The 26,969-nt window shown below is 38.1% G+C and overlaps 1 protein-coding gene across 1 annotated transcript in view; it reads right to left on the reverse strand.

The window, feature by feature from the left end:
* Positions 1–1,144: 1,144 nt before the first annotated feature.
* Positions 1,145–26,969, reverse strand: part of ERC2 (ELKS/RAB6-interacting/CAST family member 2) — a 409,582-nt gene continuing 383,757 nt past the window's right edge. The window contains exon 21 of the mRNA XM_030458648.1: positions 1,145–1,291. Coding sequence (XP_030314508.1) covers positions 1,145–1,291 — 147 coding nt within the window. The remainder of the gene's footprint in view (positions 1,292–26,969) is intronic.

The raw sequence follows: 26,969 nt of genomic DNA on the forward strand, positions 1-26,969 counted from the left end.
AGACCGAATGAAAGTGTTCATGGAATTGTAAGGAACCTCTCCTTGAGAAGTGGTAGAGATCTGAGTGTGAGTTATATTCTCTCACCAAGTGTAATGACTTCATAGTTTTAGCTTTTCTTGCATGTGCTTCAAATTTATTTTGCAGATACATTTTGTTGGTACAAAAAGCCTTTAAGTGCTGTTTGTTCATTCGTATTTTCTTTTAACATCTAAGATTCATTGGGATCCGTGTAGGACACAGCTTTTCAATGTAGAAAACAATAACAAACAGTTCCTCATTTACAGGAGACCTAGTGCATATGCTGTATTCACAGTAATCTTATCTTTATTTGTTTTTATTTTTTTAAGACAGTCCCAGTTTTTAATTGTTGAAAATCTGTATGTGTTCGGATGGTAAAAGGTTGATAGATCCTTGTGTATATGTCCATATATACATTGTATTTATATATACCTCAAGCTTTTACCATCCAGGAATGGGTACATTTTCTATATAATCTTATAGTTATGTTCAAATTAGATGTCCTATTCATTGTCAGAGACACACACCATAATTTCATAAAGCTGATCTTTGTCATCAATTATTAGTACCAAAAATTGATTTCATTTCCAACCTGGCCCAGAGCTTAATACCAGTTATACTATCAATGTTTTTTTGTTTCTGTTTTGTGCTTTGAAAATTATTTTATCAGCAGATTTAAGAAAACAGAGGAGGGCAAAGGCTTAGGTTTTATTGTTTGGAAAAGCCCACATCTAGCTGGGGGTAAGATTAATTCCAACACCCTTATATAGCATTTTACTAATACCTCTTTGATAATCTAGTGCAATAGAAGTGATACTTTAGAATAGACTAGGTAAAATCAGCAAATGCAGATACTGCATCTAAGACAATCTGAATTATTTCTTAAAATCAATATAAATTTACCAAAAATTAGTTAAATAACCTGTTTAACTGAACTTCATTAAACAATAGTATTCTGAACTGATGGCTTCTTAGTGAAAATAGAATAACTTACAAGACCCACTGCAGACAGAAATGAAGCTCTTAAAATTTCTGCTAGGCTCCTTCATTGTTTTTCCAAAGTATCTAATTTCATAGTAGACTAGAAGAAATAATGGAGAAAATGCCAATAAATGCAGCATTTCATTAGATGTCGACCTTTGCATTCATTTTCTGCATCTGTGATCTTCTCAGGATATCATGGACATGTTTGGAGATCCAATGCAATAGATTATCATCCTTACCTTCCAGGGCTACATTGTTTTCTTCCTCTTTCACTAGTTCCTCTGACAACTGGAAAAAGGAAACAAAATAATCCAATTAGTAACATGATTGAAGCATTAAAAACTTCCTAGTTCTCATCTAATCAATCTTCTCATAGGCATCAATGGATAAATTGCTTTTCTAGGGACTAAGGATTAAGTAAGGATTTGAATTTGATTTGGAGCCACTTATGTTCATAGAGTGGCAATTGGTTTTACAGCTGATTTGTATGACAAGATTTCCTCTAAATGGGAAAGATTGTAAATTCCAAAGATATGAAATTCTGTTGTGCTTCTGATTGTGGAAATGGTGAGCTTTCTGATCTTATCTATAAGCACAGTCGCCTTGAGGTGGAAATGCTGTTAATAAAACTAAATACGTTTATTTAGAAACCAAAGGAATTCTCCATTTATTTCCACTCAGTTCCATAGCAGGTGAGATTCTGAAGTACCTCTAGTAACTCCTCAAAACTAAAGGTATGGAGAGCATCTTTTTATAGTTATATATTAAGCACTTAAAGTCCACTTTACTTTACAGAACAGTGGAGAAAGGCTTGATGGATACAAAACTTCAGATTGATAAAAGTTCAAATATACAATAACCTGTTATGTTTTTCAGCCATGCAGTCACTAATTAATGACTGTTGCTCTTCATGGCTTGGCTGGCACCATTAAAATCCAGAGAATGACACATGGGAATGGGTATAAGCCTGAGCCAGTAGTGGAGGGGAGGGCATCCTTCCTTCTCTCTTCAGGCTTTGGAGGAGGCTCTGTGTCTGATTGTGAGTGAAGAAAGGGTGAGGCCTGAATGATTTTTATTGTTACAAGTTATGCTGTGAGCAAATGGCATGGTATTCTTGAACAGAGAGCAGTGAATTAATTTCATATACATTATCTGTATATCAGATGGGGGGGAGGAATTAAATGCTTCCTTTATGGGGCAGTTGCTCATTTTTCCACTGACTTTGTTTCTGGAAAAGTGGTAATGTGTTATGTATGGGATTCTCCATTACTGCCCTTGCATTTATATAATCTTAAAAGTTTCATAAACATCCAATTTTTTGAAAAAGAAATTGCCATAGAATGGTTACACTGGTGTATACAGCTGAAAAGTTGTTGTTTTGTAAATTGATCTAGCTGGTCAAAATGCCTCTCCAAATTCTAGGATATATCTAGTATTTATCAGAGCAATTAGTCTGTGAGTAAAGTGAAACACTTTACAGAATAAACATGCAAATGATTTTAAATCCCTATTTTTATGCCTTTATGGCAAGTACATACAATATAATACAAACTTAGATGAATACTTCCACTATTCCAATGGGAAGCTGGTACAATTCTTCTGGTTAAAACACTTAGGGACTAATCCAAAGCCCACTGAAAAGTGGAAAGGTTCCCACTGATTTTAACAGGTTTTGGATCTGGCCTTTGAATGGAGAAAAAATTACTTCTGCAGAGCTGGAAAGCCAGGGAGTTCCTAAAGCAGATCATGTTACTAGTTCTGGCACATAAAATCTTTGCAAACTTTTTATGAAAACTGTAAGTCAGAGCATGCATTACGTTTCATGAACTGTGCATAGCTCCCATTCTTTAGTGTGCCAACTATTCCTTAATCATCATTCGAAGAGATACATGGGCCTAGGAAGCACCCAGACAAATTAACAAGGAGAGGTGTTCCAGAAACCATAGAACAAAAACGTCTATTCTTTTTTAACACATTCACTAAAACATAATCACAGCAAATCTTCAATATACTTCTTATTTTACAAGCTGAAATTCCTTTACAATTGACACTCATTTATGCTCCAAAAATTAGAGCCCAGTATAAAGTGTCCAATCTGAGGAACAGCAAAAACTTACCAGATGCAATCACTGTCAAGCTTACTCCCCAAATTTGCATTGGGGCTTTAATACAGAATGAAACCCCTGACCAAATCTCACCCACTTAATCAACCCACCCATTCATCAGGAAACCATAGATATGTTGGAATCATAACAAAAACTTGTTCGCCACAGGTAGGAAATGCAAAGTATTTTTCCAGTAAGTAAAAAAATAAATATCTATATAAAAGGATATTGCTGTCAAATACCAGCTGAGGTCGGGTAAATTTAATTCACATTTGTTTCTTCAGTGCTGTAGTAGGTATAGGTCATTGAACCTCTAAACCAGAAATAAAACTGGGTAACACAGATTGGGCCTGAGCTTCAGCAGCACTCCAGCTGAAGTGAATGTCTTGTGAGTTTTGCACTCTGACAATCCATTAGATACCACTCAATGAAAACAGCAGAAGGATGTGAAGATATAAAAGTGTAGTAGCCCACAAACATTTCTTCAGATTGTTTTTCCTTTGGATAAAGACACCTGCCTGATTACTACTTTTAGCTCCAATCCTTTCCTCTCAGCAGTGATTTGCAGAAACAAGCTGGAGAGGGTGGGTAAACACAAAGGGGTTAAAGGGGAAACTGTTTAATAACAGTAGTAAAATGCAGGCTATTTTTGACATCTGGGTTAATGTCCATTATGCTCCATATGCTTTCCAAATGTTTGCAACAAGCACCCAGATACAAAAACAGATACCCATTCACATAGGCTTAAATTGCCCTCTCCTAACCTGTTACACATGGTACCTACATAAAAGGCCAACAACTGATACGGTAATTAGTGAGGCAGAAAGAGAGGGAATAGCCACTTTATTGCGAGGAATTGGTATCTGGCTGAATGCTAGAAGAGAAGGATATCATTAATGAGAACCCGTCAGGGCTATTTCTGCTCCTTAATCTACGACAAGGCATCTGCATTATAATGCGACATCTTTTAAAAAGCTGTCAGGATGAATTCCTCAATTTCCTTCTCTAGACTCATTCATCACTACTGCAATCAGAGTACAAAAAAAAAAAAAAAAAAAAAAAAATTAATTTTCTGGAAAAAAGTAACTAGACTGAAAAGTAGTATTTATAAAACAGGGCTATAACTCATCAAGTCTTTGTCAAGTGACCTTCTGGATCTCATCTGTGCCTCTTGCAACAATCAGATCGAAATGACATGAAGAAAAAAAAAATGCAATCTTAATTTTTACTTTTGTCTGTGCAAAACAATGAGAAGAATGACTCAATTAACTAAGGACAAAGTCCTGGCATGGTATTATTCTGAATTCAGTCCCTGCCACTAGCCTATTGTGTGACTAAGGAAAGTCACATAATTTTTCTGTGCCCAGCTTGCTCTTTGCTGTAGCAGGGATAACATCAAGCTCCTCACAGGAACAACCTTAATGTTTGCAATGTGCCTTAACAGTCTTGGATGGGTGCTGTGTTATTATTTTTCAATTCCTGCATTTGATTAAAACTGAAATAACATAGTAAAAATTAAAATAATATGCTAAGTTACAAGTAAAGAGCAAGCACACAGTTCATGGGGCTACTTGTAGCCCTCAGTACTAACATGTATTACAGCCTAGGTGATTCCCAAGGTCTGCAGTGACATGTACCATGCGGGCAGAACTTAGCAACTGCAGAATCCCCCCAGATGTTTGATTCTGCCAAAAATCTGTTTGTGGCTTCTGTGTGAGCCCAGAGCTCAGACTAGTGGGAGCACTGTGGGCTGCTTTTCCTCTGCCCCTGAAGTGGAGTTGCAAATATGATCACAGTCCAGATATTTGCAACTCAGCACAAGAAACAATATTAGGTAGCACAGATCTGCTGGAGTGCTCGCCACTATATAGTTCCCTTAAAACAGGATATGAAAATGGCATGACATGTACTATTTTAACTTCTGTCATTACAGTCCCAACAATAAATCTGTTTTTGCTACTTCCTCCTGGCCTAACTTTCATGGAAAGAATGAAAACCCACCTCTTGCTTTCTAAAGAATACAGTAACCTGTTAAAGCCTGTTATATCAATGTGAAAATCTCTAGTGAGGAGGGGAAAGAAGAGAAATAATTAAGACATGAAGTTCTATCCAACCTACACAGAAAACTTTCAATGCCAAGATGCTAAAGACACCTAAGACACTTGTTGAACTGAGTGAAAAGGTAAAATCTAGTTTAAATTTATAGCATTCCTTCAGTGTCCCTCTAGGAGTTTGGCTTTTTGCCAGTGTTCCTTGTTAAAAATTTGTTAAACGTGTTTGGCATTAATGCAAACACAAAGTGCTCATTTGTTACAAATTCTATTGGAATGCATTCATTTAAGGCAATGAAGTAGTTACCAGAAAAGAAAAAATGTTCATTAAGTACATTTTAAAAATACAATGATGTATGCGGTGCATAACTATGGCGCCCCAGTGGCTATATAAATATCTGACAGAATAACCACAAGTTGTGTTTGGTTTGAAATTGGAATCTTTTAAACATAACTGATAGAACAAAAACTGGTTTTGTTTGTTGTCAAAACTGATGTTAGTCTTTTTTTTGTTTGTTTGTTTAGAACTAGTTAAAATAACCAAGATTTTAGCATACAATTTCTTAGGTCTCAAATCAATAAAGCCCACAGGTTCAAGTAATGCTAAAGGAAGTTTCTTGATTCAAACCGTAAGTGCAGCACTGCACATTATCTAGAGAACACTGAACACAGAAAGCAAACACCCTGCTTGGAGGAGAACAAATTTTAGTCATTCTTAAAAACTCCACTTAAGGAAATGTTACCTGGGAGATCTGCAACTGTCTGACAACAGTCAGGTAGAGCAAGACAAAAGCCTCCTGCTCTCCTCTTAATCCTTACAGAAAATAAATAGCTGAAAACTAGTTTACAAAATCCTAATAATAAATCTTCTTTTTGTAATAATGTGAAATAACCCTGATAATGATAACCCTTCATTTTGGTTAAGCAATTCTGAGGTATATTTCTTCCAGGCTAGAAAATGTATCTTTTTAGATACATTGTAAAAGTAGAACATTTTTTCTTCTAGCTTTTCCTATGGTTTATAATTACAGTGAAGCTTAAGAATGGTAAATATATGAGTAAAATATATTTTAAAAGAAAAACCCAGAAATGATGTGATTTAATTAAATATTGAAACATTTTTTAAAAATCAGTATTAAAAAGTTATTTATAAAGCCAAAATGAACTTTGTTCCAGTTCTGGCAAAGAAATTATTTATTCCATTTGTTGCTATTTATGTTTTAAATTCATTATACAGTAAACTTCAGAAGGATCTGCAGCTGGTAGTAGAATTGCTGCATGAGTGTGATGAACTTTTTATATTGGTACAGCACCATAACTGTTAATCTGAGTTAGGAAAAAAAGCACATACCATTGGGATGAATAAAATCAAATAGATTCAAGCCTTCTAGAGAGTAAGTGTCCTTGAAAACTACTGTACAATTATATGATAAAATTAGATTAAGTTTATGACCCTTGAGACTATTAGGACAAGGATGCCTTCTCCACTGGGAATGTATATAAATCAAAATTAGACTAATAGTACATGAATTGAAAGACAGCCTTTTTTTTTTTTAAGGAAACTTTTTCTTTTCAGAAAATAATTTCAGTCCAAATCAAAGCTCTTCAGAAATATGAGAAAACTCAGCACACATTGTTCAATCTCTCACTTTCACACTGAATTAAAAAGAGGGTTATGGGAAATGCTAAGGATGGCTTCAGACAGGCACTCTTTGGTGGGCTGAGCTGACATATTCAAGATGATGGAAGAATTTCCATCAACCAGAGAACCTGAGAGCAGCTCACAGAGGCAGCAGTGACTCAGCAGCACCAGGCATGGGGCTCTTTGTCAAGACATTTATGACTTCCTTAAGATGCAGCATGTGAGACCTCTATGGATTCTTTATTTGTTGGGGGTTTTTTTTGTGTTGTTTGTTTTTTTCAGTTAAATCAAACAGAAGCAACAAGTTAAGAAGAGTTCTTGGGTAAAGTGGCTCAAACAAGAGTTCCCAATGTGATCCTAAAAGCGTCAATAGCAGAGATTACTTAATGAAATTTGAAGGAGCCTTTTTTCATCCTTGCTGATGTGGAATGCCATTTACTCTCATGCGAGGGACTAATTAGGGGCCTTTTTTGAAGATCAAGGTTTTGCGATCTCTGCTTCTTAATAACATGGTTTGCCTGTCTGCCACCTGGGACAAGGCAAGGCTCTCTCTAACTCCTGAACAGCAGGCACTGCCTTAGGCCATTGCAAGTGCAGGCAGGAAACTGATCCTGCCTTTGCACTCCTTTAACCCATTCACTGCCTGCCCTCCCAAGCCCACTCGAAGTCCTGAATAGGCAGTGACCAACCCAGTGGGAAAGCATTCATTTAATATGATAAAAAAATCGTGTCACTGGAAAACTGGTATTAAGGGCAAAATTATTGCATTATTTGATGATGATGATGGCATCAGAAGCCACGCTGTTCTTACAGACTGGACTCAACACACGTGGCAGTGCCTGCTGCAAATCCACACACGGCTTGCTGTGCTACAAGCAGACAGACAGCTCGTGTTTCTGGGGGCTGGGAAAAGAAGTGGTTAAATAAAAGCTGTGTCAAGCCCCCAGTCTAATAAGTCATCTTATTAGGAAGTTGTGATGCCCTGTTTGCCCTAGCCTGTGGCTTGTCTGCTCCACTGAAAGGTCTCCTGCTGGGACCTTTGTGGCATTATATGAGGTAGAGAAGGCTTCTGCTATATATGAGCCTTGGTTTTGAGCAGCCAAAACAGCAGGAGAACCAAGCTGCAAAGAATTAAACATGTAACAACTTTGTAAAAGCACAGACAGTGATTGAGGTTGGCCCTTTTGCTGTTGACACGTTCTGGCCCCTGTAGGTTGTGGTCACTAAGCCCATTAGAGCTGCAGTGTGGCAACAGCTAGTTCAGCAAGTTCAATGTGTTTCTGTTTTATTTCTAACTACTGGACGTAAGCTGGCAGTGATAGGAGAGCAGAATATGGCACCAGAAATATGTCATAAACACAGTCATCATTGTCAGGGATGTGAAATTACTTTTCAAACTATTTATTTTTGGCATATGGAGGTTGGGTGTATTTTTGCATTTTGTTAACTGAAATTTAATTGCAACTTACTGTACATTTCATTTAATTTGAAAAAAAAAAAAAGAAACCTCAAGATGCTGTTTTCTCTTAAGAGAGAAACTTCTCACTGAAGAATCTTTGTTTCTAGAAAGTCATTGCAAAATGAAAACAGAAAACATAAACCCACTAAAATCTCAGTTGGGATAGGTTTCTCTTATGAGCATCCACTTATTTAAATCAACACTTACCTTTTTTTTTTTTCTTCTTTTTTTTTAAGATAAAACAAATAATTACTTCAGATTTTTAAAACCGGATAGCGAAATGGACAAAAAAAGATTAATGATTACTGAAAGGAGATACTGCTGATATAACTGAGGTGGAGGTTTCAATTATAAACCCAAATATGAGATACAGATCAGAAGACTCCTCCTTCCTGTCTCCCCGAGGACTACACTTTTTTCAGAGAGCATTGCAAGGTTTCTATTACATGTGCATGAGGACCCTTGTGGTCCCAGAGCTCTGAAGTTTCTCTTTCCCTTTCAAAACTGTATTTGTAGCCTCATGTTTTGCAAATCCCTGCAGATTCCTCACTGCCTGCAGTTACCAGTCTGTAGAGACAGAGCAAAGGATGAGGTGTCTGAACACTTGTGTAGCTGCAGCATTTGTCTCCCTCTCAAGCCTGTTACGTGTTGCCACTGCCCTCATTGCCAAATGAGCTACAGTTTACGTAGGAGGGAGAATGATCAGGACAGGTCACAGCTAAAGGAGGGAAGGGATTGGCAATCTTACGTTCTTTCTGTCCACAGGCATTTCCCTGGTGCCCTCCCTTGTTTCTTCATAAGTGAGGTAATAGTTTTCGCTCTGGTGTTGTCACCCTTTGGGAGCACCCAGCTCCCAGCTGCTGGCAGCACTGCCGAGGGCTCAGAGAGCTCTGACTTGCTGATCCCCAGAAATGACTGCTCCTTGTGGAGGGAAAAAAAAAATGTCAAAGGCAAAGCACGATCCTTCTCTGGCCACCAGTGATGAAGAAGTTTTTCTTCCTAGTGCTTAGGTGCTTGCCTGAGCAGAGCAAGGTCATAGCTGTGGATTTTCTCTGGATGAGGGGAATTTCTAAAATTTGTAGGACTTATTTTTCATCTTTTTTAGATTTGCTGATAGTTTGGGACAAGAAGGGAATTCCTAAAATTTCATACATACTTGTCTGGTTGTAGGGACTATGACTTGGTTTTCAGCTCATGCATCCTACCAGAGTTAGTCAATATTTAATAGCTAAAATTGGCTGGCTGTTGTGCTTGGATAACTCTAGTTACTGTGGCTGTCACCACAGTCTGTTGTGAGAAGCATACTGGTTACTACATGTTGTACCAGAGTAAATACTAATAAATTTGGTGGTTGGTGAGGAAGTTTAATCCAAAAGCACTTCAGCCAATGAGCAGGCATACAAGGACTGTACTTCTTTTGAAGTACCCGAAGGCTGGATGGAGCAGGGAGGAAGAGAGGTTGTGAGGGATGAGTGCAGGTTTGAGGTACTTCATGTATGGGCCTATTTCTTCCCTCAGGAAAAGGCTGGATTCTTGGCCAGAGAGGAAGGATAAGACTTCTTGGAAGTGCTGGGCATAACATGGTGTCCTTAGGGCAGATGACTCCAGCAAACTGGCAGAAGTTTGCTGGGATTATCTTTTTCTTAACCAAATAATAATAAGAAAACTAATAAAAATGCATCTAATGGCTTGTGTCTTCTTTTCCAATCACCTTAGTTTCTAGAGTTGAGAATGAAATAATAAGCTTCAGTGTATTGCTCTGTGGATCTGAATATTTGTACAACAGCTGTATATGTTCCTATCTCTACTTCATAATTTAGGTAAACTCTTAACATGCCATTTCATGAGTTAGTTCTGTACTCCTCAAAGTTATCCAGTTAGTTATATTTAAATACTAATTGTGCTGTGGAGGGCATTGTGAGGTACTAATATAAAAGAAATCAATATGCCAAAGGACAATTTTGTTATATACCAAAAGCCTGTTTTACAGTACATGAGAGATACTTCCACCTTCTTCACTTCAAATGATCCTCATATTTTTGTTTGTTTGTTTTAAACCATTCATGATATGAACCCACTTAAAAATGTTACTTGTGATATTTACATTTGCATCTTTTCATGTCAAGAAGAAAGAGATACAACTAAGGAAAGTAGCAGTAGGTTTGGTCTATTTGAAGTAAGACCAATTCTGGATTCACTTAAAACTTGAACTGCTCAAGCATTACAATGACTGTGTGTGGCAGTGTGAACATGACCATACATGCTTGACAGCTACTTATTTTTTAAATACCCATCCAAACAACACGCAGCATTTTGAAATCTAACTTGTGTGGTCTAATTATGCAATAATTTCTATACTTTAGGCCCCAATATTATGAGCTTCTCCACAATTATGGGTCCGCCTACGCATTTCTCAGTGCATGATAGGGAAGACTTAGGGACCAGTTCTGGTAAGCATATTTGTTTTAATTTTAGTCTAAGTGAGACTTAAATGTGCACCTAACGTTAAGACAACACTTAAGATTCTATCCTGAAAAGGAACTTACAGGCTGTCCTTTTACTAAGGGCATGCATATAGTATGCAGTGCAGATCAAAGACCTACTTATCAGCATATCAATAATAATGATTTTTGCATCATAAAAAAAAATTGCAAATAAAATAGCAAGAAACTACTTATCTAAGTGAAATCTTGCTCCCCATAATCTTCAAACACCTTATTTTTAAACATTTATGAACTCAAGAGTATGCATGTATGTAAGAGTTACCCAGATCAGAGGCTTAGATTGCATGATTTCCAAAGAAGACACTCAGGCCTTCCATGCAAGTGTCAAATCACAGGTAAGCATATAAACTATATATATGAGCTTTGTTATGAAATAACATTACAAAATTTTCCACTTGATGCATTTATAAAAAATTGATGCATTGCAACTACACCGTGTTTAGCGATACCAGACAAGTAAATTTATGAGCAAAAATAATCACTACAATCCATCATTAATCACAACTTGCTAAATAGTATTTTTTTCTAGAGAACACCTATTTCCCTGTGCCCATTTTCTTTCCCCTTTCAGTCCAGCTGAAGGAGTAGCAACACAACTGGTACTTAAAAAAATCTTTTCCACTAAGCAACTCAATTACAAGAAAGAAAAGAGAGTTTCAGGACTACTTTCCAGAAATACTGTTCTTACTGGACTCTCTAATTCAAGAAGAGAAAACCAAATTTGACCACACATCCTAATTTTTCAGGCATTATATTCTAACTATAATTTTAAAGCCCATTTAATTCTAATCTTCTGGAATTATTTTGGAATTCTGGAATTATTATATCCTCAGATTTGCATTTCTTGCCTTATTTTCTGATATCTCTCTGATATAATATGGGTCACCACTGCTGCATACACCTCTACATTCACATTTATAGACATTATATGGATTTGAGGCAAAGTGGCCTCTCCTATATAAAGACATGGAAAATTCAGCAAAAAAGCACAGCTGGACCATGATTTCATATTTGGATTCAGCCTACTGTATTATGAGGGCTGGAATATAAGATGTGAGGATTAGGTCAAAGAACATGGTTTCACTGCATTTTTAAAATGAGAAAATACTTGCTTTTACAAACATTTCCATAGATTAAATCAAAAAAACTTTTAATTAATTTTTCTAAGCTACTTTTGCTTGTGGACAAACCATGTGTAGTGTATGCCCTAGCTAATTTATCAAATGTTTGATAATCAAAAACAATTGATGAAGCCAGGAATAGCTTTTAACAGAGCCCATCAACTACCAATCCTGTGAAAACCAACAAAACCCCAATAATTTTTCTCATGCAAGCTATGAGATCACAAGCATAGGACATAAAAAAGGAGGAGGAGGATCATCCGTGTAATACAAACCATTCACAAGCCATTTAGCACTGTTCCAATTTTATTTATACTTGTGGTGTCTGCAGTTGGCACAGCCAGCCTGGGCAACACTTACAGGACATTTGAGTAAGTACTGCTTGTATTATATCTAGAATCCACTGCCTGCTCTTTTCACTAAATGTTCATATTGCAGGAAAATTTATCAATAATTCCATATTCACACCCTTCAGACATGTTTCATATTTCTACGTCTTTTCCAAACTGAAGAATTATAGTATAGAATTCTAGAATAATATCCACTCTTAATGTAGAAACAATTTTAAATCTGTCATCCCCATCATCCTTTTTTCTAGCTTCTCCTGGACTCTCTATTCTCTCTCAAGGGCTTACCAGAAATGTGTAAAATAGCAAAGATCTGGGTAAACCTTGACCATGGGCAGGGGTTAAAAGTAGCTTTAGGAATTCTTGCCTAAGTATTTATAATATTATTTGCCTTTTTGATTACTGCTGCAAATAAAGCTAAGTTTTTGGAGGATTATGCACAAAAATTCCAACTCCATCCTGAAGAGTAACAACTAATTTATACCCTGACATTTGGTATGCAGTGTTAGGGTTGCTTTTCTCCCATATGCTTCATTTGACATTTATCTAATGGAAAATTCATCTGCCCTTTTACTGCCCAGTACCTCAAGGCACTGCAACCTAGATTTTGACTTTTCAGAATCCCTCCAATCCTGCAGAGGAACAAAATAGATTTCAAACCCGTTTCATGGGAAATTCCCATTATATATATCTGGTTTCTCAAAAGAATGAGCTGAAACCTGCAGGACAGCTGGGATTGAGGAAAGGCAACAGATACATTTCTATTCTGTGCATAATTCAACAAAGTGCCAATCCATGCTTGTGGAATCCTTTTCTGTGCTGGTGTTGCTGGCTGACACACTGTCAGCATTTTTCAGGATTATGCCATTATCAGCCTGTACAGGGACCCTTTAAAACAGCTGAAATAAAAGGGCTCTCTCTGCATATTTATGCCATCCTGCTCTGAGCACTTCCTGTTGGCCCCAGTAAATCTCTGCTAAATTTCAATCGACTCTCGTGGTGTTCCAGCTGTTAGATAAACTTCCAAGGATATTTTTGTGACAGGTACAAACCTAGACAGGAAATCTCAAGAAGAAATTCTAAATTAATTATAGGTCAACATTCAAGCCAGCAAGAAGGAGCAATTGTCATAAATTTTTGAAAGCTAGAATCCAATTTTAGTTGTAAGTGCAAAAAAGTTCACTGACTCCTTTGTGAGTCAGTGCCAATAAAATAATGTATTTCACATTCTGTAACAGTTTGCTTTGGCTAAACACAGAAAGGAAGAAGCTTAGTGAACTGTATATTTAAATCACATAAAAAGACTACAGTCACAAACCAGCAACAAATTGTAGATTTGCAACTTATAACTCAGTATTGCCTAATCACATCTCACCTTTTCAAAAGCATATAAAATGCAAATTAGTTTTGTGCCAAATGAAAACATCTTCTCTACCTGAAAAGCTGATAAAGATGCCAACAAAATCTTTTTGCAATGCCACACCAAACCTATCCCAGCTCTCTTCCCCTGGGCACATACACACACTGTGTGTTTTGTTTGCTTTATGAATGCTACTAAAATTGAGTAAGCAAGGGGTTGAGAGGGCAAAGAGTGTTGAAATAGTACTGGCCCACAGAGGCTTGCCCATGTTTCTCTGATTTTAGCATTGCTACAGATTTCTTGACAGCTTTTGCAATTCCTCTGTGACTTCCCTTGCAGAAACTCTGAGGGCAGCATCCAGAACACAGAGGCCTTCTGAGGGCTCTGCAGCCACTGGGCAGGTGGCAGAGATTCCTTAGCCTGTTTCCCCAAAATTCAAAACATTTTCCTGGGAATGCTGTGGAGTGCTCCTGCCCAGCAGAGCTTCTCCAGCAGCAGTGGGCTGTGTCCTCCCTGGCCCATCAGCTGGGCACAGCTGGGAGCAGAGCTCTGATCCAGCCCCAGCTGAGAGCAGCTGACAAAGCTGGGCACTGCCTGTAGAGTCAGGTACCCCAACCACAGCCTTGTGCTCTAACCTGGTAGGGGGCCCTTTCCTGACCTGTCTGCCTGAAAACAAAAGGGAGAGTTTGGAGCTGCCTGTTTCCTCAGTACATGGAAAAATTGATCACAATGGCAGGGAGAGAGGGAGTTGGAGAATATACATTAAGCTCTGCAGGCTGCACTTCTCAGTGCAGCTTTGGGGCATCCGTGGGAGATGCTCGTGGTCCTCATTCTGGCACCAGCTCTGTAACAAACCCTGACAAACAGCAGAGCAGTGCACTGCATAAACCCACTGATAGAGACCTCAGGATGCTGCCTACCTATACAGAGCAAGTGGTGAGAAATTTTACAGGTCACAGCCATTACTCCCACCCATGGCAGAGCTTTGCACCATCAGCCACTGTCTCCATAGCCCAGCAGACATTTCTCATGAAAGAACAGCCCAAGCAAGGAGATGCAGCCACTTTCCTACTGGAGAGGCAAGACAAAGGGAGAAAGCGAGAGACTCTGCTGTACAACAAGAATTTGTAAGGCTCAGAGGGAGAGAAAGAGTGTTCAGACTATTGAAGGAGAGGCTAGAAAGCAGTCATCTTGCACAAGAGGCATGAGGCCATGGCTGAATATCTTGTTCATAAACAATATCCTTTTATAAAATGCAGGTAACATTCCTCCTGCTTTGCTGAGTGCTTTCTCTTCACAGATGAAAGACACTTAAAAGACCCATCCAAAGCCCACAGTAGACAAGTCTTTCAAATTATTTCAGTGGAGCTATGTCAAAAGAGTCCCAGGAAGCAAACAGACCCATCTGCAGGCAAAATTTGGCCCACAGCATAAATACAAATACATCAGAAACCCAGAAAGGCATCAGCAAGAACATACGCACTTAACTGACCAGCTCGATTCTGTGTCTCTGGAATACTGTGGATAAATAACTATTTATGTTACCCCGGGAGAAAAGGAATGTATGATATGGCTATGAAACCACCTGGACTTTTATACATAAAAAGTGTTTTCACTACTTATGGAAAGCCAGACATGTAAATTACACTACCTTTAGCAGGAAAAAAATATGTGCCAAAGACCATGCCTAGGAGCAGAACTCAGGAAGAATGGGGGTATGGTTATGCCAGTTTTGCAGTGTTTTCTTTTACAAGCCTGTTTTACTGCTGAGGTGGGGGAGACCAGTGTTATTGCTTCCTTAGAAAGCTGTTCTCACAGGATTTGACTATTGGTCATGAAAATCTTATAGGGTCAGACAATCCTGTGAAATTTTAATAAATTGAGGGTTTACAGATGTTCCCAAGACTTTTGTTATGTCCATTTCTAAAATGGAAAGTAAGCCCCTTACAAATGTGAAGCCCCTTGGAAATTAGAATTAAACAGATGCAAATCTGGAGGTCTGAATTCAATTCCCTTAAACTTTTACAAAAAAATGTTTATCAAGTTATTGATCCACTTTCATGATTTTCATAGGGACAGATGAAGCTTGCATTATCAGCAAAACTATATCTGCTAAATTAGCATGGAAATAAATAGGCTTAGCCTGCTTTCGTGGTGCTGAAAACTGATCAGTTTGCAAGAACCACACAGCCACAGCACCCTATGCCATTAGGGGTCCCCTCAAGGCTGATAGTTAGCATTAGAACATTAGCAATCTCTGTATTTATCAAAATGTGGACACTAGAGTGGCTTGAAGTAGTTTCACTTCCTCTTAAATGATAATAAATTGGCAGTGTGAGTGTTGACTGCCTGAAATGCAACTTCATTACTTCAGAGGTTAATGGAGCAACCTCTCTCTGTTGATCTTCCTGTCACCATTGGCTACAAAAGACTCTCTGACACAGTGCAGTTTTCAGGAGAGGCACAAGTATAACAGAGATTAACCACATCAAAAAGAATACAGTCCTGCTCCACTATATTCTGCAAAGCTGGTGTGCAGTAAATCACAACGGCCAGCAGTGTGATCTGGCTTGTCTGAAATAAAGTTAGCATAAAAGGAGGTGATGATACTGTATTACTGAAACAAATAACTTTCCAACTTAAGAAAAGGAAAAAAAAGGTTTCTTTTCCTTAAAAAGAAAAAAAAAAAAAAAGGAAAAAAGAAAAAAGAAAAAAGAAAAGGAAAAAGAGAAAAAAAGAAAAAAGAAGAAAAAAGAAAAAAAAAGAGAGAGAAGAGAGGTAAAAGAGAAAAATAAAATGAGAGCAGTGAGGAGATAGGAGTTAGTAAGACACCAGAAATATGGGAATACTTCAATTATGATGTAAAGTATTAGGAGCTACTGAACTTGAGCTATTTTGCACTAATTCCATAGAATCCCTCTTGTATTTCATACAGAAAGCTACACACTGATTCAGCCAAACTTCTGTTCTTTTGAAGGGTGAATTCATGCTTTTGCAGGAGATGAAGACTGACAGGAAAAGAGTAGGAGGTGGCCACTGAGGTTCAAAGATTACATTTTATTCTGTCCTGAAACGCTTGGAAGGTGTGATAACTTCCTATCATTCTAACTCCTGTTGATTACTAACACCACAACAATATATCCCTTATGATTCTGAACAGAGAACATTGCCCAAGGAATCAGAACATTCTGTACATCCTATATACACATATAAGTGGAAGTCACTTACAAGAGGGAATTCACAACAAATACCAGTTAGTTTTCTTTTAGAGAATACGTGGATAAAATATAATTTCTCATTAGAAATGTTTAATTTTGTTCAATCTTTCTGGTTTTTTCCAAGCCAATAAAGAGATGAACACATAACTCAAAGTGCCAGACGCAGGATTACACCACTCTAAATGCCTGCACATATGAAGTAATTCTGTGTGTAGTTGTGCAAACAATTCAGGTGTGTTTCAGGTCACTTGTATCCACTTTCCACTTCCCACCCCTGTTAGTAGTTGGGATGGTGTTTAGCAAGTCTGACAACATGTCTACAGCAAATATATCAAATTCCCTTGTTGAACTCTTATCTTTTGGAAGTTTCAATTAGGAGTTAATTCTTTTGAGCACGAAACACATCAACCTGAATGAAAGCATCCACTTCCTACACTCCGTGTCAGGTACCTGGACTTCTCATTAGAAGGCAACATTGATAATAAGGGTCTGATGATAGCATAAGGGAGGAGGAAGCTACTGGAAATTATAGGAGATAAAGAGGATCAGGATTTCTTGCTGGAGAAGCAAAGCTGGGGTGAAATTCCAGGAAGAAACTCCTCTGATTGCCAGAGCAACTGTCACCTTCCCAGCCTGTGATCTAAGTGTTGTGAACAACAGGACAGGAATTCAGTGTTGAGCTCAATTGTGTTAGTGGCTCCTTTTGAGACCTTGGGCAAGTTGCTTAATCTCTCCATATCAAGATTTTCTCAACTGTAAAACTAAAAAAAGAAGCTGCTAAAGCTGGAGAAGTCCCTTACAACCTACAGATCCAAGTGGGATGTAAATGCTAAGCTTTCTCCTGTACTACTGCAACATTTTCTATTATTTTATGTTCAAAAATGTATAGAGTGTTATCTGAATTCAGGTTGATCAGGCTTACCTTGAACCATAGCTTACCTTTCCCAGGAGTGAACAGTAGTTCTGGATGATAAAATTGAAAAAAAAAAAAAAAAAAGCTTTACTTTCAAAAAGTATTCAGTTTTTCTCTAACTTAGGATCCAAAAGTTCTAGAACTGTGCTTTGCAATAGCTGTTACACTGAAGTAGAAAGATAATGCTTTGGTGAAAGATATAAGAAAATATTGGAAGACTAAACATAGGTAGTTCAATGGTATACTGACCTCAGGAGTGTCAGTGAGTCGGAAATGTCTTTTTCACAAATACATTAAACTCAGAACTGATAATTAAGGTGACAGTGCTTCAGGTTCTAAAAGATACTGCTTATAACATTTCAAAAAGCCATTGCCCCACTGGAAAAAATTGAGAAATTGTAAATTGTACATAAATATGAACATGGGAAGTATAAGACAACATTTAGACATGGAAAAACTCTGTGCACATGAAGTATCAGAATGCAACAAATGTCAACAAAAGTTATATCACTGCAGACAGAATCAGCCACATCTCGCTTTGTAGACTTTCCTTTAAAGAAGGAATTTTATGGGTAAGTGGGTGAGAGCTTTAGCTGCCACTTGTAGCTTCACAAAGTTGTCCTTCCTTGTCTCAGAATGGTTCATTTTTTGCTCCAGTCAGAAATGAACTACAGAGCAGCTGATCTATGGGTTAAGAAAACATTGTTGAATATCACAGAGAATTTCATTCCAGCTTTTCAGCTTCATCTAGAGAAATAATTATTTTTTTTCCATATCTCTAAATGACTAGCTCTGCTGAACTGTTGCTGCTGCAGTGCCAAAGTAATATAGAGCATTCAGAATCACATAATTCCATCCTGCACCATCATGAATTCTAATGTGGATACATCTATGTGAAGGCACTTCACTTGAACAATCCAGAGGGAAAAAAAATAAGTCTACTGTGTACTGCAGAATCTGTCCAGTAACAGCCTCACCAAAGACATGTGACTGCAGGGAATCACCTGGGACAAAGGTAAATTACAGAAGATAAGATATTCTTATGGGAAATCCTAATACAACTGAAGCATTACCATCCTCTTACTGATACCAGGCATCAGATTTTACTCATGCTGATGTGCATATGTGCAGACCCCTTACCACCCAATACTGTAGCACAACCGCAGACTTTTCTCTAAGTATGAGAGTGAGCAGTTCCCATTCTCAGCCTAGCACTGGAATTAAAGCAACATTGTGATTTACAAAAGTAATTGAGCATAGACAGTTTACAAAATAGCTGTTACCTGTATTTTAAGGACAAGCATGGTTCTCAGAAAAGTCTATACTAGGGAAATTAATCCCAAATATTTTTTAAAAATTGACAGTAAGGAAGTATTCTTGATTTTTAAAGCCAAATCTGACTTTGCATCTTGAACTTCTTCATTTTACAAAAAAACCCTTTTTTTCTTAATTAGAACTTTTAAAAATGAAGGGCAGAAATCTTTGAGGGAACCCTGTACCAATGTATTTTTCAATGAGATGCAGACATTAGAAGGATTTTCTTTGTAAAAAGGCAACACTTTTTTGATCTTTATCTCAATTTGCATGGTAGAAGTATTCAAAGGACTGAAGTATTACTGTCATTAGTAAGTAAAAGAGATATCAAGTGTACTTAACTCAAAGCTTATCCAAGAGAAATGAAAGAAAACAAAGACCTTACAAGTATAAGATAGCTCCTTTTTCTGCTGGCTGAAATCTTTCATATGGTATATATTGCTGGCAGAACAGAATTTTTCTATTCACCTTTTTCCCTATTGAAAAGTAATGTTCTCTTTATCTAACCTTTTCTAAACCACCATTGAAAATTTTATTTTCTGATTCAAACAAAACATTGTTTTCCTTTCTGCCTCATATGGCTAATAATAAAGACTTGAGATAAATCTCCCTACAGCTGCTTTCAGTTCATTTTAAGTCAATGAAACCTATATAATCCTGTAATACAGTCAATTGTTTCTTTTCTGCTAGGCCTGAAGGGCTGCAAGCTTAGAAATGGAAGAATTACTGTTTTGCTTTTAAGCACCTATTAATATTTTGCCCCTCCAGCAGTTCTTTTTTTTCCCCCCTTTGAAGCCTTTTCCCCACTAAATTAATGTTTAACAATTAAATCAAGCTGAAGGAGATCTTAAAAGATCTAGACAATTACTGATTGGGTAGAAGAACAGGCCTTTAATTTAAATGGGAAACATCTCTGAAGTGGTGGTATGAGACCCCACAACTAATTACATAATTTTCTGCATCTGAGAAAACATGAGCTGAGAGAATGCAAATAGAGCCACACATGTAATATTAGGAAAAAAAGCTGGAACTTTAACATCTACCTATTATCTTTGAAAATAAAGCAACTTGTAGAAAAACAAGCTTTGTGCTACTAGATAGAGAGTGAAAATAGAACTTCACGAAGAAAGAAGAAAATCCAAGGGATGGCATATCTTTTTCAGGCAAATATTACCAATACACCTAGAATGGCAATACTAATTCTCTATGTAAACATCACCAGCAGGCCTAAGAGCCCTTTGGAAATTGTATATTCTTTGTAGACATAATACACTTTTGTGTACTCGTAGGATACAAGTGTTCTGAGTTTCCTGCTTTCTTCTATAGTAATGTGTATGTTAGCTTAAAAATATATCCACAGCTGAGTAGTAAGGTATGATAATGGAGATTTTCTGCTGGGCTTGATTAAATAAAGGTTGCACTGAACTCAAAAGCTGGTTTGTGGCCACCTCCTTTGCCAGATCCTCTGAGCACCCAGTCAGAGGGTGCCCCCTTGATTCAGACAGTTTCTAGGTACTGAGCCCTGCTCTGCTCCATAGCCTCATGTGTCTCTCCAGAACTCACAAATAGCTTCATGTGTGTTAAGATCTCAAACTCTGTTCTTTCTCCCTCCTACCCAAAGAAAATTTAATCTTCTCCCTGCAGAGTATCTAGTACAGATCCTCTGACTAGCCTTGCTTCTTAAAAAAGGCCAGATAGAACTATGACCAGGTGGTGTTGGGACCTAATGTGCATTACTAGTACTTTATTAATGGAGTCAGTGACTTTATCCTACTTCCAATATAGATGCAGAAGCAGCTAAGGTCACCTACTAGAATGGCCAAGAAAATGATGGATCATACCAGCAGAAACCAAATAGATCCATAGAGTGAAACTTCCAAAACTGGACCTATGCTTTTTAAGTTTGTCCCTCACACAATATTAGGGACAGCTGTTCAATGAACTAGACACCTAATTTCCTGATAGGTCCTCAAAGGAAACTGACTCCCACTGATTCCAAATATATGAGAAAACAGCAGTTTTAGGAGAGATCCTTTAAGTTGCTTCCACTTATATAGCTGAACTCTCAGGGAACCTTTACATTTTTGTTTGGTGTTTCAGTGTTCACCAAACTATAACTGTTTTTCAAACGTATTAGGAGTTGCACATTGTTCTCCTGTGAGATTAGGAGTACTTCATATTTCAAGACAAGCCACAGGTAAATTAATTAAAAGCAAAAAAAAATCCCAACAGATTTTCACAACTGATATACTTGCTTAATATTTTAGATGGGGATTTCTGTAATTGAATAGTTTTACTCATCCCTAGATAGAATCAAAACAATCTGAGGAAAAAGTGTTACTCAGTTTTATGAGTCATCAAATCATTTTGAAATACCAAGCGCGTTTTAGCTCACCATCTGTTATATAACCTCAATGCAAAGTAAAAACTATTATGTCTTTGGCTAGAAATCTGAATTCCATTTTCAGAAAAAGGTTGAGATGACAAACAGACTACTATGAAGAACACATCCAGCGAACCAAAACCACTCTAGCACTTCCAGGAATTAAGCCTCTCATTCCTATAATAACAAAAACATCACTGACATAAAAAGGTCATGTCCCTTCCTGCTTTTGATATTTTTTTTAATATAAATTCTTTATTATCTTTCTATAATTCATTTTAAATGTTTCATTTCACCAAGCCAATTGCATTAACAACACATTTCCCCATACAGACTGTCCTGATTCATGAATGCATGCATGGCTGAGGCATATCCTCTAAAAGAGTTATCCTCAGCCAAAGGCCTTCTTTTTGTTCACAGAAAGAACAACTAGGTAATGATATTTCTGTAATGTACATAATATGTTAAAAATCATCAAAACTAGGAATCCCTTGCATTTTATGTAATCCCCACCCCAGGACATTCTATAGCAGCATTTCAGTTATGCCCCTGGAAGGAACTGACTGTCTCAAAGAAATGTATCTACACTGAGGACCAACATAAGCACCAGCCCCTGCAGACAGCCAAGCACAGGTTTGTTCCACTCTGTCTGTGCTAGAAAACTGTATGTGAGCAGCTGACAACCTCTGGGGCTGTGACTGAGGAGATGCAGCCAGGCAAATGAGATGGGAGCTCGGGGGCTTCCACCACTCTTGGCATCATTTGGGTGCAGAATGTCTTGGTGGAGCTCTTAAATGACAAATCTGAGGTGTGGCTGTAAGTGAGCAAGTCCCTGCTGAACAACCCGCAGTGACTCCAGCACAGACTTACCTGCTGCCACCTTTTTTCCTCTCTGAGTCATTTGAGTGCTGCCAGAAGCAGCTGTCCTGCACATCCATTAAGATGGTAGAGCTCAGCCCAACCCTGAGGTCTCCAACACCTTCTGAAGTTGCCCTAAGCAACCAGGTAGCTCAAGAGCTGCTCCCTCACCTCAGCCCTGCACTCTGGCCAGGGTGCAGAGCGAGGCCTTTCACAGACCTGCAGGAGGCTGCACCCCTGGTGACCCATTAAGGGGTGCACAGGGTGGGTGCCAGTAGGACAGGCAGTGGCAAACTTATGCTGTACCCAAAAGCCTGATCCTGCTCTACCTCCAGACTAGGCATCAGCTCCTGTTACCAGCAGGCTGCAAACCATGTCCTCAATCTTTCCCCTCCATCTCACACGCAGAGTAAAGCTGATGAGGACACTGTCCTCCGACATGTTCTGTTTCAGAGAAACTAAAGAACAAGCAAAGATGTTGCTAATACTTCAAGAATGTGCTGAGCTGGGCAGCAAGTTTGCTAAGGACTGCCTGAGAAGGCAGAACCACCCTCCTGGGGCAATCTGAAGGGAGCACAGTATTAAACATTGTTTTTAAAAGCCATGAAGATAGGGTGGGTCAAGAAGACAGATGAGGCAAATAGTAGGAGAGAGATGAACAAAAGCACAGGCTTTGGGCCAAAGAATAAGCTTTCCTTACTGTATAATGGCAAAGGTGAAGGGGAGTTGACTGGCAGCAAGAAACAGGCTTCAAGTTTCTGAAGAGGGACTGTGTCCCTCTCTAAAATCTCTGTTCCTAACACAGGAAGAAAATGATGCAAGGACATACAGATGTTTCTGTCTTTTGGATTCAGCGTATTTCTTGTAGTGTCAAAAGTTCAAAGTGAAAATTTCCATCTCAGTCTGAAGAAGAACAGTGCAAAGATTTGAGCTTCGGGAAGGCGTGAGGAACTTTCTGGAAATCCTGCATGAACACAGCCTAAACAACAGAGAGCAGGTCTAAAAAAATTAGAGGAGCGTGTCTTGAGAAGGCACCCTGAGCCAAAAGCAATCCTTGGTTCTGCTCAAAGTCAGGAAGATTGAAAGAGCACAGCTCCAGCATTGAGGGACTTAAAGACAGTACTTGGGGAGCATCCAGCCAGGGGAGCCTATCCAGACCCATGACACCTAGTAACAAATAAATAGCAAACAAAGAGATACCGGTGACAACAATCAGCTTTAGAAGTTAACAGGAGAAGCCTGGAACGTGTAAAACGTATTTGTGTTGCTAGGCAAAAGCAGTGAAACTAATTCTAGAGTAAAGCTGTGTCAAGGAGAGTTTTGCACAAAGGGATTCAAAGACCACAAAACAAGGAAGATGAATTGTCATTTAAATTTTCAGATTTGGATCCTTCCCATAAGCATGACAATGAAAAATTTATAATACAGATTAATCTACATTGCAGTAAGACGAAAGAGGCCAAATATTATGTTCTCAACAAACAGTAGCTAACAGGCATGGGAAGGTTTAAATTGTCACCATTCAGAGCAGTGATGATGATAGAAAAGTGACACAGGAAACTTGGGGACTGTTTTTAATCACCCTTGCATAGCTGTTAAAGGCACAATAAAATGGCAACAGGACATTATAAATAGAGCATGTAAAAGAACCTTCTGTGAAAGGGAGAACTGTTACAGACTCCCTTACTAGACAGATTGGCTTAAGCATTCACTCTGTCACCTTCCCAAGTTGCTCAAATGGTCTGTCCCATCTGAAAGATAACTGAGCATGTTCTGTATGGTTTGGCCCATCTCTAGTTTAGTATAAACCAAGTGATTTGTCAGATGCTTAGTTTTAAAAGCAGATCAAACAACAACCCAAATGTTAAAACTTTTCCAGTTTCACAGAAAAGATGCCAACTTTGTTTTTTTAGAAATAAATCTGTTTGTAGAAAAGAAACCTTTCTTTCTACAAAGATGCTGGGAGAGGATGGAGCTTCCTGGCAACTTCCAATTGTGTCCAAACTGAATTTTGCACATCTGTCCACAAATCACTCCACAAACAGCACTGCTCAACACTGTCCTTTGGCCTTATTTTGAAAGATCTTAATACCAATAATTCCTACTTAAATCAGTCTGAACACAGAACTAGAGAAAGGAATATGAACATTTATATCACTTACGAGGAATAAATAAGGATCAGTCAATTTAGTTTTGAAATATAGCATGCAACAAATTGAATTCTAGATGATATTCACAATTTACAGCAACAGTTTCAGCAAAGAGCCTGCAAGCTTAAAAAAAATAAGACAACATGGGTTTTGAATAACTTAGCCTGAATTCCTATTTCACTGAAAGTTGTGAAGTATAATATTGAGCATAAAATGAACTATCATTTAGAGTGAGCACTGAAAAAATAGAGATTTGTTTTCAGCAATTTTTCTTTTTGCTATTACATCACAGATGTGCACACATTTGCTTTACCATGAGTTTTGTGCATTTAAGGCCACAATTAGAAATAAAGAGTACGGGGTTTCCTTTAATGACTCCTCAGTAATACTTACCCTGTGTAATCATACAACAACTTACAGCATGAATCCCATAAAAAGGAATATTGGTGCTCATTTAAATTTCTTATTCATTCTTCCTCTCTCCAAATGTGTACTGCATTCAGCTAATCCCACTTGTCATTCTCAGAAATGTTTAAAATAATGAAAACAAATTCCTTAAAAAGAAAGATGATTTCCCTTAAGGCTAGGCATAACTGAAATATTCCAATGAAATAATATCTGTAGTGCTCAAAGACAAAGGACCGTTCACAAGACCTACAGCTTTGGACAGTCTTATACATATTCTTCTCCCAAAATAGGGAGAATATCAATGATTAAGAACAGTGAATGGTTTTAGGGGGTTACCCAACAGAAGAAAAAAATAATAAATTGAATGACAATGACCACACTTGAGAGAGAAATTAACCAGTAAATAAATACAGAAGTATGATTAGATTTAGGCATGCACCTAATACATGTTTAGAATTCTTCACTCATACCTGACTGCATTATTGCACAGATACCCTTTCCTTTCCCCTTTCCCCTCTGGAAATTTAATTAATGATATTGATGAGAGATGCTCACCAGGCACAATGAGACATGCAAAGGATGTACAGGAGGAATATTCTGAACACTCTTTGTAGTAAATCATCCCAGTTTTTGTAAGCAAATGAGTGTAAAGAAGTTCACATCCAAGTCAACCTCATTGCACTCCTTCAAACAGATCTCCCACGGTAGGCAACTATGGGCAGAGCAGACCAAACCTTCAATACACATCATCTCCTAAGGTGAAAAAGGACCAGGCAGCAGTAAATTTTACTACTACTAGTTTTAGGTTTTAGGTTTATCATTTTTGTTCTAATACAAACTGCCATTCTTATTGCTTAGAGTAGATGCAAACATACTTTAAAATATCCCTGCTTCCATAGCTTTTCCATTTTACTCCATTCAATTGTTTTTAAAGGAAAACTGCTTGAAAGTCTTTTCCCTCAAAAAATATCTCCTTATATAAAGATTGTCTCTGAAATAATTAAGATTGCTCAATGGTAACCTAGAAAAGGATTGCACAACTCTGAAAAATAACCCTCTAGATCTAAGGGCATGGTAAATGACAGGATGTCAAAAGCAAAAGGAGGGAGACACCTGCAAATTAATTCTGTCATCTGCTCACTACTCACCCACTCACATCACATGGGGCTGAAGAATGAGGGACCTCATCTCATTGGGGTGGTGAAAAGATCAAAGAACAAAGCAGCAGCTGATCATAACAGTTGTAATAAAAAATTGGAAGGGATAAGCACAAGGAAAATTGAAAAACTAAGTTTAAATACAGACATGGAGAGAGGCCAAGATAGAGGAGAGATAAAACACCCTGGGCAATTAAAGAGAGAAGACTGCATCAGAAGAAAGACAGGGTTTAACCCAGTGTGTTAAACAAAGGCAGACTGCAGACTTTGTACCTGAGGGCCCCTCTGTGCTGAAGCACGTCGAGGGAACTGATGGATGTCACTGCTGTTTTGAACCAGCTGAGAAACTTCCCTGGTTCTGGAAGAGGAAGAAGGCAGGTACAGGCATGAGTGATATCCACCATCCTTGCTGAACTCCTCGGGAAAGCTGCCAAAAAGTGAATGCAGTTCAGGACTAATTAAAATATGAGCAAACTACGATCACTGAGCAAATCCTTCTATCCTCCCTCTGCATGCGACTGGAGGGAGGAATACTGAAGTGCAGAAGCACCAATCACCCCTGAGGATGGCTTTGTGATCCTGGAGGGAAAAACACAAGGCTGCTGCTGCATTACAGGCACAAACATCAAAAAATGGAGCAGCCTACAAGGGATTTTTCCATATATCATGCAGGCTTTTTTTCTATAGGAGTTAGCAGCTCCTAATGTCAAGATACAGATTCCTGACTTGAAAAGTCTTCAAAATTCACCCAACACCAGGTCTTTAGGCAAATGTTTGTGTGGAGAAGGGCTATGTATGTGGGAATCTACCTTTCTTTAAAAGTATTCATCTCTTTATCAAGGCACTTTTGCCTTCCCTTCTTGGGAGCAGACCCAAGTATGAGTGTAAGATGATAGTGTTATTGTTCAAGCAGTTACATGGTTTTAATAAGTAGCTGCTTAAATGGTCCGGCAATTCCACACATAAATATTTGACC

This window comes from Calypte anna, chromosome 12 (genome assembly GCF_003957555.1).
Source record: "Calypte anna isolate BGI_N300 chromosome 12, bCalAnn1_v1.p, whole genome shotgun sequence".
Lineage (NCBI taxonomy): Eukaryota > Metazoa > Chordata > Aves > Apodiformes > Trochilidae > Calypte > Calypte anna.